This window comes from Dreissena polymorpha, chromosome 5 (genome assembly GCF_020536995.1).
Source record: "Dreissena polymorpha isolate Duluth1 chromosome 5, UMN_Dpol_1.0, whole genome shotgun sequence".
In the NCBI taxonomy this organism is placed as follows: Eukaryota; Metazoa; Mollusca; class Bivalvia; order Myida; family Dreissenidae; genus Dreissena; species Dreissena polymorpha.
Window position 1 is genome coordinate 103134281 of NC_068359.1, and position 16483 is coordinate 103150763.

Sequence of the window (16483 nt, forward strand, 5' to 3'; positions counted from 1 at the left end):
AGTCATAGAACCAGGTTAATGGCCCATGGTCATAGAACCAGTTTATTTGCCAACAAGATGTGTTTGTGAAACACAATGTCCCCCTATATATGACCTTGACCTTGTGAAGGATGACCTTGACCTTGTGAAGGATGACCTTGACTTTTCACCACTCAAAATGTGCAGCTCCATGAGATACACATGCATGCCAAATATCAAGTTGCTATCTTCAATATTGCAAAAGTATTCATAAAATAAGCGATTTGGGCCACATATATTTGACCGCTGACCTTGAAGGATGACCTTGACCTTGACCATTCAACACTCAAAATGTGCAGCTCCATGAGATACACATGCATGCCACATATTAAGTTGCTATCTTAAATATTGCAAAAAGTATTTATAAAATAAGCAATTTGGGCCACATATGTTTGATCTCTGACCTTGAAGGATGACCTTGACCTTTCACCACTCAAAATGTGCAGCTCCATAAGATACACATGCATGCCAAATATCAAGTTGCTATCTTCAATATTGCAAAAGTATTCATAAAATGAGCGATTTATGCCACATATATTTGACCTCTGACCTTGAAGGATGACCTTGACCTTGACCTTTCACCACTCAAAATGTGCAGCTTCATGAGATACACATGCATGCCAAATATGAAGTTGCTATCTTCAATATAGCAAAAGTTATTGCAAAATGACATTAAACTGAGGAGCTGCGCCATGAGCGCATGATACGCCCGTCGTTCGCCAATGAAGTAGTAAGGTAATAAATAACCCTTTGAATCATTTTTTTACTTCAGTTTATTTGTATTTGAATACATGGTTTATTTTATAAGTACATGAGCATGGAGCGCCGTCTCCTTGACATTCATACCATATCTTTTTTTGAGTATATGTATGCATTTCTTTAGAGGATATGGAGTTGAAGTAAACCTGTTATAGATATTTTGACCAATAATAAAAGAGAAATGTAGATGGGTAAGTGGTAGTGTACAATCGGAATAGAAAAAAGCTCACCTTGTTCAATTTTTCAGGGATACTAAAAAAAAAAAAAATCCATCGAAGGATATTTGAGCTACAGTAGGACATTCAATGAAATCACGAAATTTTGACGAACAAAGTCCCATAACTCTGGAACGACAATTCAGAATTCCGTCAAAAACGAAAGGGGATCAGGGTTTATCAATATTAAGATTGTGTTAAAATTTGAAGAAAATCTGTCAAATGATATTTGACGTAGCGTACGACATTAACAGACGGACGGACAGACGCGGGGTATACCATAATACGTCCCGTCATAGACGGGCGTATAAAAATTGTTTATATTACCATTGATTGTTACTGATAACACACGGGCCCCTTGCTGACATCCGGGTCAAGCAATCATAATTACAAAAGAAAGAAGCAGAGACGCTGTTTTTTGTTTTCACATTTAATTCAATTTGACAATATTCGGGACGATAATAATTATAATAATAATAAAGTAATAAGAAGACAAAATGGTTACTTCCGTTTTTATAGTTGTCTAGATGAATTACTTTTTCTTTTTCCGAGTTACAAACTCGATTCTGTAATATAACATAAAATACAATTAAACCGCTCGTGTTTTTCATGATCTAGTAAATTAAAATACGCTGCTGTCATTAAGGCTAGTTTGGGAGTAAAAAACAAATTAATTAATTATCACATTTCAATTTAATTCTGCAATCGGCAGACAGGTGTAATAGACTCTATTAGCATCATAAAACTAGTTATTTAATTACCACTCTTTACTTCAGATATTGTAAATATGCGGTAGAAAGATAAATAGTAGTCAGCTAAGAAATATTTATTTACAGGTATTGTCAGTTGTTTTTTTCATTTGCTAATCTCTTTATACGACTTAGCGTCCAGTCGCTTTTTTGTAGGCAGACGACGATATTAACTGTGTATTCAAAGTATACAGTGTCTGCGCATGGATGACCCAATATTATCCGATAGCTCCTCCCGTTCTCACGTGCCATTCGACAACGTCATTTCATGTGTAAGCGAGCTCAATGTTGATTGGCCAGCTACCATGCGCACTTCAATAACAATAAGGTCAAGCGATGTCTCATAATCGGGTACAGACAGGGTTTCATTTACTGTTCGAATTGCGAACACTTTCATTAAAACAAAGAGACAAATATAGAAAACCAGTTCGATATAAATGGCGGATGTTTTAAATGAAATTTTATTAGATTTTCGCATTTTCACAAATAAGATTTTTATTGAGCCAAATTCTCAATATTTTCGCAAATGACTCAAATGGCAAACGGCAGCGCGAGCCCTGTTGCACCCCTTTGATGTAATGGTGTAGTTCAAAATGGCTGCCGCGAAGTGAATAACAGCGATTAAGTTGAAAATTTGCACAGGAAAAATTTTGTTCTGCTCTAAACTCGTATATTATACGCACCCCCTACTTGAAGAAAAAATCGGCAGGTAAAAAAGTGCGTATTATATTCGTAGATTTACGGGTAATTTAAAACATATAACTGATAAATTTAATATAAATCAGGCTGGTAAACTATTCAAGTTCAAAACAATTTCTACAGCATTATGCAAAAGCGACATAAGCATAGTGTTCTCATTAAATGTTTCATAACAGATTCAATTTCAAATAAAGTCAGATAGCTACCTTCTAAACAGTTTAGCAAGAAAATATCATCTTAACATTTTACTATTCCCTGCTACTAATGGGTTTATTCATTCAATTTGTTTAACTTAAAATAAGGTTCCTTTCCTAAGTGAAAACAATTACACAAATAATCACGTGATTTAACGATCTTTGGTTAACAGTTACCCTTCAAAAGTTGACATTGACTTTATCACAGAACAAAATAAATGTATTCAACTAAAATATTTTTTTTTAAACACAACAGGCACTTAAAAGATTCAGCTACCATGTTTTGGGTCTGGCCTAGCTAGCTCAGTAGGCTAGGGAGAGCGCTAGATTGTTAACATGGGAATCATTCATTCAAAACCCAGCCCAGTCACATGCTGTTCATGTGAAAAATTTGATGATGTACATTTGTATTTATTTCTTAAGACATTCCCCCCTAGTTGGCTGCCTCTGGTCAAATAAAAAAATGAAAAATGCATTATTACTGTTGTTAATCGTTTTCTCTGTAAAGTTATATTTGAGTAGAAACTGCTTTCATTACAAAGGCCAAATATTAAACAAGAGGGCCTGAAAGGCCCAAAGTTGCTCACCTGAGATAACAAGATATTATTGGGACAAATCTTCTGACCAAGTTTCATGAAGATCGGAAAATAAATGTGGCCTCTAGAGTGTTAACAAGGTTTTACTATAGCCATATAAGGAAAAATGCCCCGCCCCCTGGCAGCCATGTTTTTCAACCAACCGGCATCATTATCAAACTTGTCCAAGACATTATTGGGATGAATCTTTTTACCAAGTTTCATGAAGATTGGACAATAAATGTGGCCTCTAGAGTGTTTACATGATTTTACTATAGCCATATAAGGAACAAGAGCACCGCCTTGCGGGTGCAGACCGCTCATCTATTTTTATTTTTAAAGGTGTAGGGACCTATCTTAATTTCAATTACAAAGGAGGGAGGGGTGGAGTGGAGAGGGGTGTATAGTTTGGGGGTGTGGTCATTTATTACATTATCTTCCAAAAATGCAAAAAAAATGCACAAAAAAAAAAAAACATTTGGAAGGGGGGATTCTTGGGTGGGATGGTTGGACGGTATTTCAAAAATAAAATAATAAATATAAATATTTGTGTTTTTTAACCATGTTTGAAAAAAACATGTGAGATGTGTTTGTCAGAAACACAATGCCCCCAAATGCGCTTTGAAAAAAAAAAATGTTTTTTTTTACCTTTGACCTTGAAGGATGACCTTGACCTTGAAGGATGACCTTGACCTTGAACTTCCACCACTCAAAATGTGCAGCTTTATGAGAATGCCGCTTTGAAATATTTTTTTGACCTTTGACCTTGAAGGATGACCTTGACCTTGAAGGATGACCTTGACCTTCCACCACTCAAAATGTGCAGCTTCATGATAACGCCGCTTTGAAATTATTTATTTTTTACCTTTGACCTTGATGGATGACCTTGACCTTGAAGAATGACCTTGACCTTGAACTTCCACCACTCAAAATGTGCAGCTTCATGAGAACGCCGCATTGAGATTTTTATAAAAAAAAATACCTTTGACCTTGAAGGATGACCTTGACCTTGAAAGATGACCTTGACCTTGAACTTCCAGCACTCAAAATGTGCAGTTTCATGAGAACGCTGCTTTGAATTTTTTATTTTTTTTTTACCTTGAAGGATGACCTTGACCTTGAAGGATGACCTTGACCTTGAACTTCCACCACTCAAAATGTGCAGCTTTATGAGAATGCCGCTTTGAAATATTTTTTTGACCTTTGACCTTGAAGGATGACCTTGACCTTGAAGGATGACCTTGACCTTCCACCACTCAAAATGTGCAGCTTCATGATAACGCCGCTTTGAAATTATTTATTTTTTACCTTTGACCTTGATGGATGACCTTGACCTTGAAGAATGACCTTGACCTTGAACTTCCACCACTCAAAATGTGCAGCTTCATGAGAACGCCGCATTGAGATTTTTATAAAAAAAATTACCTTTGACCTTGAAGGATGACCTTGACCTTGAAAGATGACCTTGACCTTGAACTTCCAGCACTCAAAATGTGCAGTTTCATGAGAACGCTGCTTTGAATTTTTTTATTTTTTTTTTACCTTGAAGGATGACCTTGACCTTGAAGGATGACCTTGACCTTGAACTTCCACCACTCAAAATGTGCAGCTTTATGAGAATGCCGCTTTGAAATATTTTTTTGACCTTTGACCTTGAACGATGACCTTGACCTTGAAGGATGACCTTGACCTTCCACCACTCAAAATGTGCAGCTTCATGATAACGCCGCTTTGAAATTATTTATTTTTTACCTTTGACCTTGATGGATGACCTTGACGAATGACCTTGACCTTGAACTTCCACCACTCAAAATGTGCAGCTTCATGAGAACGCCGCATTGAGATTTTTATATAAAAAAATTACCTTTGACCTTGAAGGATGACCTTGACCTTGAAAGATGACCTTGACCTTGAACTTCCAGCACTCAAAATGTGCAGTTTCATGAGAACGCTGCTTTGAATTTTTTTAATTTTTTTTTTACCTTGAAGGATGACCTTGACCTTGAACTTCCAACACTAAAAATGTGCAGCTTCATGATAACGCCGCTTTGAATTTTTATATTTATTTTTTTTACCTTTGACCTTGAAGGATGACCTTGACTTTGAAGGATGACCTTGACCTTAAACTTCCACCACTCAAAATGTGTAGCTTCATGATAACGCCGCTTTGAATTATTTATTTTTTTACCTTTGACCTTGATGGATGACCTTGAACTTGAAGAATGACCTTGACCTTGAACTTCCACCACTCAAAATGTGCAGCTTCATGAGAACCCCGCTTTGATTTTATTTTATTTTGACCTTTGACCTTGAAGGATTACCTTGACCTTGAAGGATGACCTTGACCTTGAACTTTCACCACTCAAAATGTGCAGCTTCATGAGAAAGCCGCTTTGATTTTTTTTTTGTTGACCTTGAACATCAACCACTCAAAATGTGCAGCTTCATGAGATACACATGCATGCCAAATATCAAGTTGCTATCTTCAATATTAAAAAAGTTATGGCCAATGTTATAGTTTTCGGACGGACAGACGCCATATATTTGACATTTGACCTTGAAGGATGACCTTGACCTTCACCTTTCACCACTCAAAATGTTCAGCTCCATGAGATACACATGCATGCCAAATATCAAGTTGCTTTCTTCAAAAGTGAAAAAGTTATGGCCAATGTTAAAGTTTTTTCGGACGGACGGACAGACTTACTGACATACTGACGGACAGTTCAACTGCTATATACCACCCTACCGGGAGCATAAAAATTTATTTTTTTTGGGGTGGGTGGGGGTGGGGGGTATAGTGTTTGGGTGTGGTGGTCATTTATTAGATGATCTTTAATTTAAAAAAAATGATGGGGGGGGAGTTAGGAGGGATTCGGGGGGAGGGGGGGGGGATGGTTTGGGTGGAGTCTATTGTGGTATGTCAGGTAAGAGTTGTTTTGTCAAAGTATCAATCGAATCTAATCATAAATAAAGAAGTTATGGCAGTTTTAGCAAAATTTAATAATTTGACCTTGAGAGTCAAGGTCATTCAAATGTCAAGGTAAAATTCAACTTGCCAGGTACAGTACCCTCATGATAGCATGAAAGTATTTGAAGTTCAAAAGCAATAGCCTTGATACTTTAGAAGTAAAGTGGATCTAAACACAAAATGTAACCATATATTCAAAGTTACTAAGTCAAAAAAGGGCCATAATTCCGTAAAAATGACAACCAGAGTTATGCAACTTGTCCTTTACTGTCCCCTTATGATAGTTTGCGAGTGTTCCAAGTATGAAAGCAATATCTATGATACTTTAGGGGTAAAGTGGACCAAAACACAAAACTTAACCAAATTTTTAAGTATAAAGGGCCCATAATTCCGTCAAAATGCCAGTCAGAGTTACATAACTTTGTCTGCACAGTCCACTTACGATAGTTAGTAATTGTTGCAAGTATGAAAGCAATAGCTTTGATACTTTAGGAAAAAAGTGGACCTAAACACAAAACTTAACCAAATTTTCAATTTTCTAAGTATAAAAAGGGCACATAATTCTGTCAAAACGCGAGTCAGAGTTACATAACTTTGCCTGCACAGTCCCCTTATGATATTTAGTAAGTGTTGCAAGTATGAAAGCAATAGCTTTGATACTTAAGGAATAAAATGGACCTAAACACAACACTTAACCAAAATTTACAATTTTCTAAGTATAAAAAGGGCACATAATTCTGTCAAAATGCAAGCCAGAGTTATCTAACTTTGCCTGCCCAGTCCCCTCATGATAGTAAGTAAGTGTACCAAGTTTGAATGCAATAGCATTGATACTTTATGAGAAAAGTGGACCTAAACGCAAAACTTAACCGGATGCCGACGCCGACGCAAAGGTGATGACAATAGCTCATAATTTTTTTTCAAAAAATTGATGAGCTAAAAATGCCCCGCCCCTAGGCAGCCATGTTTTTGCAAGCAAAGGTTACCATTTTTGAACTCATCCAAGATATCATTGGGCCAAATTGTCTGAGCAAGTTTCATGAAAATCGTAAAATAAATGTGGCCTCTAGAGTGTTAACAAGGTTTACTAAAGCCATATCAGGAAAAATGCCCCGCGCCCTGGCGGCCATGTTCTTCAACCAACCAGCATCATTTTCGAACTCGTCCAAGATATCATTTAGATCAATCTTCTGACCAAATTTCATGAAGATTGGACAATAAATGTGGTTTCTAGAGAGTTAACAAGGCAAATGTTGACGGCGCACGACGCACGACAGACAAAAGGCGATCACAAAAGCTCACCATGAGCACGTTGTGCTCAGGTGAGCTAAAAACACAATTAAGTTATGAAAGCTTAATGTACATGTATCAGCATACATTTTTTTCAAGTCTTGAACCAAATGCATGGGATGCATAGCGCAGAATACTGAAATAAAAGATGAATTTTATACCACAGAGTACTGACCTAATAAATGAATTGTATACCAAAGAATACTGACCTTATACATAAATTGCATCCCACAGAATATTGACCTAATAAATAAATTTTATACCACAGAATGCTGACCTAATAAATAAATTATATACCACAGAATACTGAGCTTATAAATAAAATGTATGGCACATCAATTTAAAGAATATTTATACAGCAAAGATGAAAACATCAAGATTTTACTAAAAAATGTTCAACTTAAACTCTGTCTTTACTATTTATATTCAGAAACACGGATCTCTTCGTCATGAGCATATTTTAAAGCCTGTTTAGCAGCATCAATCTGTCTTGCTTTTGTGTAGCACAGCACTCCAACAGTGACGACGATTGTTCCCAGTCCACTGAGGAAAGTCACAGGGTTACCAAACACTATGATGGATAACCAGATGAGGAAAGCTCTCTTCACTGTGTTAGCAACACTGAAATCAGAAACAATGTTGAAGATGACTGAAGTAAGAGACAAAGGCTTACAAATGCAATATGGTAGGTTCAAAAGTTATTTACCTTTTTATACTGTGAATACATATACATTTGAAGGTAGAATAAGAAAACTGTGTCCAGCTCAACAAAAGCAAAATGTGTTTAAATGAGCATTTGTTATTGAATAATTATTTGTATAATGGTGAGACAATTAAATTTGAAAATACTCATACATAAGGAGGCAAACTTCAGTTTCATTATAGCACGGCCAATAGTATTACCAAGGAATTAAAATAAAGTAAGACATTGTACCTATGTGTTACAGGAGATATGTAGCCCATCAGAACATACGCTGAGAGACTTTGGAAGTGGAAAGACACGCCATTAAAGACGAACATTGTCAACATTGTAACATCCATTGTGTTTTTGACATTCAGGAAATCTATCATGAAAACACTGGCCGGGATTTGTACTATCACAGATGAAATGCTTGTAAAAAACTGTAGCTCTGCTGGACTGAAAATCAAAAATGAACATTTGAATTCATCAGATACATCTAGTTGTTTTTATGTTTCTGTCTGTTTGTTGCAACTCTTTTAATGGTACCAAGGTGTACACAAACGAAGCAATATCATATTATTTGTTTGTTTCTTATGACATAATGATGTTCTAGATAAAAAAAATCAATTTTTAAAACGTAAAGTTGACCATATGTACATGCATACTTACGTGTATCTGTATTTCTCACCACTCAAGAGCATTTTGGAATAAACGTTCTGTAAACTGAAAAAAGAAGAAAAAGACTAGATTATGAAATTATGGGTTCTTCTATGTTACCATACTGCACAATAAGATTAATTTGCAGGATTGTGTCTGTAGTTATCATTTGAGCATAAAGAGATACATTTCAGCAAATAATCATTAACACCATTTCAAGGAAATAGACAGAAGACATGACTGCAGAAATGCTGTTACTCACCACTCTGTTATATTTGTCACCAGTGATGCTGCAAATCCTTGAACATTGAAACTTAATTCATATGTTGAGCAGAGACTCAGTCCGAACGTGATAGGGATCAGACTAAGCACAGTTAATACACCAGAATACTCCCCAAGCAACTTATAAGATATCAATACAGTGAATATTGGTGCAGAACTTTTCACTGTCTCTATGAATGATACTGCTGTAAACTTCAGTGCCACAAGTCCCAATACCACAGTTGAAAACCTGCAAACATTAAAATATGTTTGTATTGATTCTAAAAAGATCAAACTTGTGTTCTTTTTAATGTGATTGTCTACATATATATATGTTTATGCAGCTGAAGCGCTGCTGCTGTATTTACATTGAAATATTCACAATCAACCATTATTCAGACAGAGAGATGATATAAGACATAAAATATTAGGGTGCTACAAGCATAATTATTGTTATTGGCAAGGTATTTCAAGCCTTCATTCATTAACTCGTTACATGGTTGTTCCAGATCAAAAAGTTACTCTGTTCGTGTACGGTAGGATTACTAAAGAATTATAGGTCAAACTAGTTCTTATAATAAGCAATCACATGTAATATTATGTATCTATACAAGTTCATGTAAGTCTTTCGTTTCATCTAAATAAACGCTTTCTGGATCTCCATACTTTTTAACTCTAAAATAGACACAATGAATGAACTCTAATAATCATTCTACAAGAATAACATTAAAAAAATGAATGAAATTTCAAAATTTATTTATTAAAGTTTTTAGACATTTTGCAATTTAAGCGTTTAAACTTGTTTAAACACTGAAGTACCTCATGGTTCCAACAATGACCATGTTCCTCCAGAAATCTGGTGGTTTCCCATTCTGTTTGATGTTACTATAGATACCAAGGGGCAAATACATTTGTAGGAAGCCCAGACTAGTTGTCATTACCATCTGCACTGCACCTTCAATGACCAAGTGAAACATGAAACTAAAAAAAAACATGGGTATGCCATGAAAGCAGATTTTCATTGTTTTACTTATTAATGTTTTTAAATCGTACAAATCATTGTGCAATCCCATGATAGGTCTGAAAGTAAGCTTACAACACACAAACTTTTAATGCAATACATTTAATTAATTACCTTATCGTTAGTTACTGAGCAGCAGCCATTTTCTATATGAAGTTAATTTTACTTCGACTTTGATTTCTACTGGCTCAAAATGCAATCAACAGCTACATTAGTAATCTACACAAATTGTCAGTGGAATACCTTCATCCATATTAAGCCATTGAGCAGAAAACATTTTTCTTTTTGGTAATCGTAAACAGTCACCTTAACCCAACTAGCCACAAATGCAATCCCATGCAAGTTCTATTTGTAAGTTTGCTATACTGATATTCAAAGTTTGATTAAGATTCAAGAAGAGTTATGGAACTGCTTGAATCTGCCAACATCATCCACAAGTTCTTCACCACACCCCAATCTTTTAATTGATCAGCATTTTAACCTGTGTATGCCTACCGAGCAGAATAGGATCTCCCCTAAGCGTGGTCAGGATGTACTTGTTCAGGAACAGTGTACAGAAGCTGAAGAAGTACCACATTGAAAGGAATAGAAGGGCCTGAGGCTTCATCAGTCCCTTCTTCTCATCTGCCAGATCACTATCCTTCAGGATGATGGTGTCACTTGCCCGGATGAGTTGGGCCTTCTCCAGTGCCATGTCCACAGCATGGGTAGAGTCCTCTGGTTCACTTTTCTTTGGCATTGTGTTGGACTTCATCTTGATTCAATAACACTACTTTTCCAAACACTACTATATCAGCAAGAGGGATATGATTTCCCTGAAGCGCTCACCTGAGTCACACAAATTGTCAAAGTCCAAAGACTTGACCTGATGACTTAGTTGTTTATTAACATTTACAGGGTTTTTAACATAGCCTTGATATCTTCACAAGAAACATTATTATAATGTTTCATCTTGACTGGGTCATTAACATACTAGAGTGGTCACTGGTGGTATGAGTTTTTGTGTAATTTAACTAGTTTTCGCACGCATATGACACACATTCTGTTTCTAACTAGGCCTCGATGTTGTAAAGATAAACATTGTTCAAGCTTGGATCCAATGTGTGGCATCTAGAATAGTAATACAGTACTGGACACAAGACATGTGGTTATAACAGAAGGTCATTTTCAGCACTTTTATAAACGTAATTAAACAAAATGAATTCAGACTTTCAGTCTTGTATATAAGTGAACGGTTTCCGAATACATGGTATCCGAATATAATATCACGTGCTGACGTGGATGATTGTATGTGTTTTGTTATTTGACAACTTTTACAGCATTGATCTGAATCATAAAATAGTTCATATTGCCGCCATAACATTTAAAGTTTTACCAAATAATAACGTAGTATTCAAATGTTTTCGGTCATAAGTTTATTGACAGTAGTAGTAGTTGTTGTTGTATCTAAGTTCTAACTATGGCGTCCTTGTCGCCTATGGTCTCAAGGTGCTGAGACGATTGTTGTAGTAGTTTCCATCTATGTGCTGTAAATTTTCTCCTGTTGCATTTTCACGTGATAATTAATGAACATCTAAAGTATGTTTGTTTCCATGATGAATTTGCTAAAGGAATTGAACAGTTCTTCTTTTGCATTTAGTGTAATGTCCGGTATCTCTCCAACAAAAGTTGCCAGTGTAATATCAGAACATGATATATTATTTCTATGTAATATTGCTTTAGTTCTGTATTGAAGCCTTGATCTTTCTTGTGAGTATTTTGAACAGTCAAACATGAAATGTTTTATAGTTTCTGGTTTCCTACATACTGCACACTCCACATCTTCACTGTTCGAAGCGGTGTAATGATAATGACTTATTGGCGTCGCTCTGGAGAGCGGCGACTAGTATGTAATACATTTTTTTTTCGCTTATGAGAGAAGTTATTTTACGGATCAATGTATATATTTTTGTTTTAAGAATATCTTGCATAGTGGTGATTTTTTGTGTAAATAAGTGTAAATAAGTACTGCATTTGTGCCTATAACATTTATTACAACATTTATTGCCAATAATGCAAAGCTAATTGTTTTAATTAATAACTGATCCACAACTGATCACAGGGAAAGATCACAGTGACTGGGCAAATACGCGAAACTTTCTGGTTTTGTATAAAAACAAAACATAATCAAAATATATTTATTTTGTGTTTTTTTGTAATTTGCTTATTTAGTGGAGAATCAATGTAGAACGATATTTGACGACCTATCACGCAAACAAGTTTATTGGAAGGCGTAGTGGTACGAAAAGGTACAATGTATTAGTTTATTAATAACGATCGCTATACACAACTTCACCAAATAGCAGTACATAAATGATATCAGCCGGAATAGCTCAGTTGCTTTGCATCAATACTTATCTTGTTATTTTATGGCCGACAGGTATATTCCCCGGCATTACTTGAACAAAAAAAATGACTTCGGCATCTATAGACCGTTCCATAATCGATAAATTGACCGCCGCCATATCTGTATCTGTATCTGTGTATTCTTCACCGCCAAAGATGGCGAACCCCAGTGGTTGCTGGGAGTACAAGTCCATAGTATAAATATCACACCATCACCGCACTAGTTCCTATATACATAGTTTCACAAGTATATCACAAGGTACATATATATACACATCACGGTCATTGCACAGTTTTCACAGGTGTATCGTACAGTACACATATATATACACACAAGTGATTACAGACGTTGGGGACATGGACCACATGTTATTTTCTTTCACACGTACATCACAGGGTTCGTATATACACACATCAGTCATTACAAACACAGAACAAGTATCTAGACCGCATGCCATGCAACCAAGAAGTCCTCAGTTTCCAGACAGTTCTTTATAAAGCCTATATCTTGTAGTATGTAAGTGGAAGAATAGTCTTCGTATATGAAATTCTAACATAAGCATTTTGTCTCTATATGAAGGGTGGTTTGGGACTATGATTGACCAGTCAATGAGGGTTTGGGCTAGTAGAGCAGGGGAAGTAACTTGTTTGGTGAGGTCCATAGATTCCAGTAAATTCCAGATTCGGCACATAACTGGGGCTCTTACCTGTTCCAATGCAGAGCAGTGTAACAGGAAGTGTTCGACTGTTTCATCTTCCACTTTACAGTTCGGGCACACTGCGCTTATGGCATACTGGTTGAAGCGGCATCTATTTACTTGGAGTACGTAAGTGCCGGTGAGTAGCCTGAATCTTGTAGGCAGTCGAGTTACCTCTAGTGCTGAGGAGCATCCAACTTGTATCAAAAGATGAAATTTGCCAGGTGAATATTGAATGTTCATGTATTTCAAAGAGGAATATGTGCGGGCGATCCTATCGATATATTCTTTCCAATAATTCACTACCGTTTTATGTACCTTTAATCTCCATTGGGATTTATTAAGAGGGTTTTGCAGATAATCATCAACATCTCCTAGGTCATATTTTACAAGGAGAGGGAGCACACAGTTTATCCATGATGAGGATTTTCCTGATTTCACAGAAAGTTGTCGAACCACAATTTGGCGTTCAATACTAGACTCCTTTTGGCCACATATATTGTTGAAAAAGTTTAAGATTTTCAGATGATATAATGCTTCAATTGGTAAAAGTCCTGTAAGGATAAGCACACAGGGATCTGCAGCATTATTTGGCAGAGAAAGTATCTGTTTAATAGTTTTCCTTTGGAACAGGTCCAGTTGTTTGATGAGAGTACTATTTGGTGTGAATATTTCTATGCCGTAGGTGAGCACAGGAAGAACAAATGACTTATAAAGATCCAGCATTGATTTATGGTCCAGACCATTATGACCGTGCAGCCCGGCTCCAAGGAGACTGTACAGAGCACGTCTTGCCTTTGAGATGTTCCCTTCTACGTTCACTTCAGCTGTTTCACAGACAGACGTCGTTCTTGTTATACCTAAATGGACGGAGGTATCGACATGATTGAGGTTAATTTCACCCAGTTTGAAGCATTCACTTTTAGGGATTGTTGTTCTTTTGGAAGGTTTGATATTTAAGGCCACAGTCTTTGTGGGTTGAAGAAGGTAACGTTCTTCATTTGCAAATGATAGGGACATGTTTATCATTAGCTGTACATCTGTGTGGTCTCTACCCATTAAACATACATCATCTGCGCACGCTGAGCTATTAGCGAGTACGGTGCCAATTCGCCCACCTCGTCCGGTGTCGGCTAACCTATCCAGTAAAGGATTGACGTAGAGCTTGTAGAGGTCCGTGGAGAGGATCCCTCCCTGACGTACTCCTTGTGATATATCGAAGGAACCACTTATTTGGGACCTATACTTGACCACACTGGATGAGTTTTCATGCAAGGGTTTCAAGAGGAGCCAATGACCGTCGTTTATACCTGCATGGTAGAGTCTGCGTAAAAGTTGGGAGTGGTCGACCACGTCGAACGCTGACTTGGCGTCTAAGAACACCACATGAGCAGAGGTTTTTAGGTCTGTACACTCGCGATAGTACTCTTCCAGGATAAAGGCAGCATTTAAGGGGGAGGACCCTGACGTGAAGCCTCGTTGTGAAGCGTTTTGCACTTTTAAAATACAGTCTTGAATTCTATTTCTTAAAATTGTCTCTATAATTTTGCACAGAGTAGGTAGTACTGTTATTCCTCTGTAATTCCCTACTTCAGATGGGACACCTTTCTTTTTAAAGACCGGGGTTAGGATGCCTCTTTTCAAACAGGTAGGAATTTCTCGGTTATTGAAGATAATGTTGATGATTTCAAGAATACTAGTTCTTAAACTGTCCGGGCCAAATGCAACGTGCTCTATGTTAATACCAAAAATATCCGCCGCTTTACCTTTATGAATTGTTTTCAGGGCTTTTGTCAGTTCAGCAGATGTCACAGGAATCACAGGTGAGTTGGAGACGATATTGGTGATTGCGGATATCTCATATTGAACTTGACTCTGATAGGTTTTATCAAAATTGGTGTCATCTGAGTGTTGTGCTAAGTGCTCGAAGTGTGCTTTGAACCCCTCGAGAATACCATCTGTTCCTGAGTAGAGTGTTTCTCCTACATATAGATCTTCAACCACTTGTTTCAGGGATCCTCTCTGTTTATTAATCAGTTTATAAAATAGTTTCTTGTCACATGATCTAGAGTTCATAATCTCTTGTTTCTCATCGCTCAATTTCTTAGCGGCACTAACCCTACATAGTCGCCTAAATTCCTTCTTGGCGCTCTTTCTTTCAATGAATGTTTGGTCACACGGGTCATTCTTACTACCATTCGCTTTCCATAGTTTGTTTATTATTCTGAGATTCTTTAAGGATTGAGATATTTCATTGTTCCATATTGCTAATTTGGGTTTAGTGTTCCTTGGTTTTTTCCTTTCTCCCTGTACTTCATGAGCTGCATGGCACATAATATTACAAATTTCAGTAACTGACTTTTCTATCGGTTGATTAATACGCGATCCACAATTATTGAGCTTTGAAGCAACGAGATCAGCATAATTTTGTTTATCAATTTTGTCCCACTTTACACTATTCATAATAGTTAATTTAGCCTTAGTACAGTCTCCTGATGGTTTTGCTGTGAGCTCAAGTTTTATAATAACTGTGATTGGCACGTGGTCAGAGACGTTTGACACTATTGGGAGAACTTCTTTATTTCTGTGTATAAAGTGGTTAGAGTTTGTCGCTAGAAAGTAATCTATTTCAGATTCAGACGCCCCACTTGGATGGAAGAACGTAGAGCCTACACATGTATATTCCAGTTGAAATTCGTCTATGAAATTGTCAATATAGGATCGTCTTCTTTCGGAGTTTTGCGTTCTAAGGTCTATATTTAGGTCGCCGCCTATAAGGATGTTGTGAGAGTTTCTTAACTTAGAGATAATCTCAAAAAGTTCATCAATGACACTACAAAAGTCATCAGCATTAGTACTGTACCCCCGACATGGCATGTATACACACACAATGAGAGTTTTCATCTTGCATGCGTTTCTGTCGCAGATTTCCACGCATTGGATTCTTTCCGAACCTTCATGGAGGGGTTTGACGAAACTGCTTATAGATTTGTCCCACAGTATGGCCACTCCACCATATCCTCGGGGTAATTGGATAGGCAATAAAGGATCATTAAAGTCTGACCCTTTACCTGCGTAGTCTAGTTTATCGGATATTTCACCGAGGAGCGAAATTTGAATTTGAAAGAGCCAGTGTTCTTGTAGTAATATAATGTGACATTGTTTCGACATTTCTAAAATAGCGTGTGTTGATGCTTTCATATCTTTACAATTGAACGAACCTACTCGCAGTAACACGTGGTCCTCGTTTGCTAAAAGTTTAGGATGTTTGAGGCTGTTCGTCGAAAATTTCTGGTTGCATCCGCTGTA

At 36.8% G+C, this 16483-nt stretch overlaps 2 protein-coding genes across 4 annotated transcripts in view; both read right to left on the reverse strand.

The window, feature by feature from the left end:
- Window positions 1–5069: 5069 nt before the first annotated feature.
- The window catches only part of LOC127832651 (solute carrier family 35 member E2A-like), a 201377-nt gene continuing 189963 nt past the window's right edge, over window positions 5070–16483 (reverse strand). The window contains exon 7 of one of the 3 annotated variants that reach the window (XR_008027043.1): window positions 5070–5417. The gene's annotated coding sequence lies outside the window, so the exon portion shown is untranslated. Of the gene's footprint in view, window positions 5418–6095; window positions 7033–7270; window positions 7714–16483 lie in introns of those variants that run through there. The other 2 variants (XR_008027044.1, XR_008027045.1) reach the window with 2 other exon arrangements.
- On the reverse strand, window positions 7629–11948 carry LOC127832652 (solute carrier family 35 member E2A-like). Its single transcript, XM_052358256.1, has 6 exons — window positions 10587–11948; window positions 9890–10025; window positions 9072–9320; window positions 8822–8875; window positions 8405–8608; window positions 7629–8091 (listed from the first exon to the last, which is right to left on the reverse strand). The coding sequence occupies exons 1-6, from the start codon at window positions 10843–10845 to the stop codon at window positions 7887–7889; spliced, it is 1107 nt and encodes a 368-aa protein (XP_052214216.1). The 5' UTR covers window positions 10846–11948; the 3' UTR covers window positions 7629–7886.

Excerpts from the sequence above, each read along its gene's own strand:
- LOC127832652 (XM_052358256.1), bottom strand. The coding sequence starts at position 10,845 with ATGAAGTCCAACACAATGCCAAAGAAAAGTGAACCAGAGGACTCTACC. Across the intron at positions 10,026-10,586 it reads GGGAGATCCTATTCTGCTCG|GTGCAGTGCAGATGGTAATG; the intron begins GTAGGCATACAC and ends TGGTCATTGAAG. Across the intron at positions 8,092-8,404 it reads ATATCTCCTGTAACACATAG|TGTTGCTAACACAGTGAAGA; the intron begins GTACAATGTCTT and ends TTCTGATTTCAG.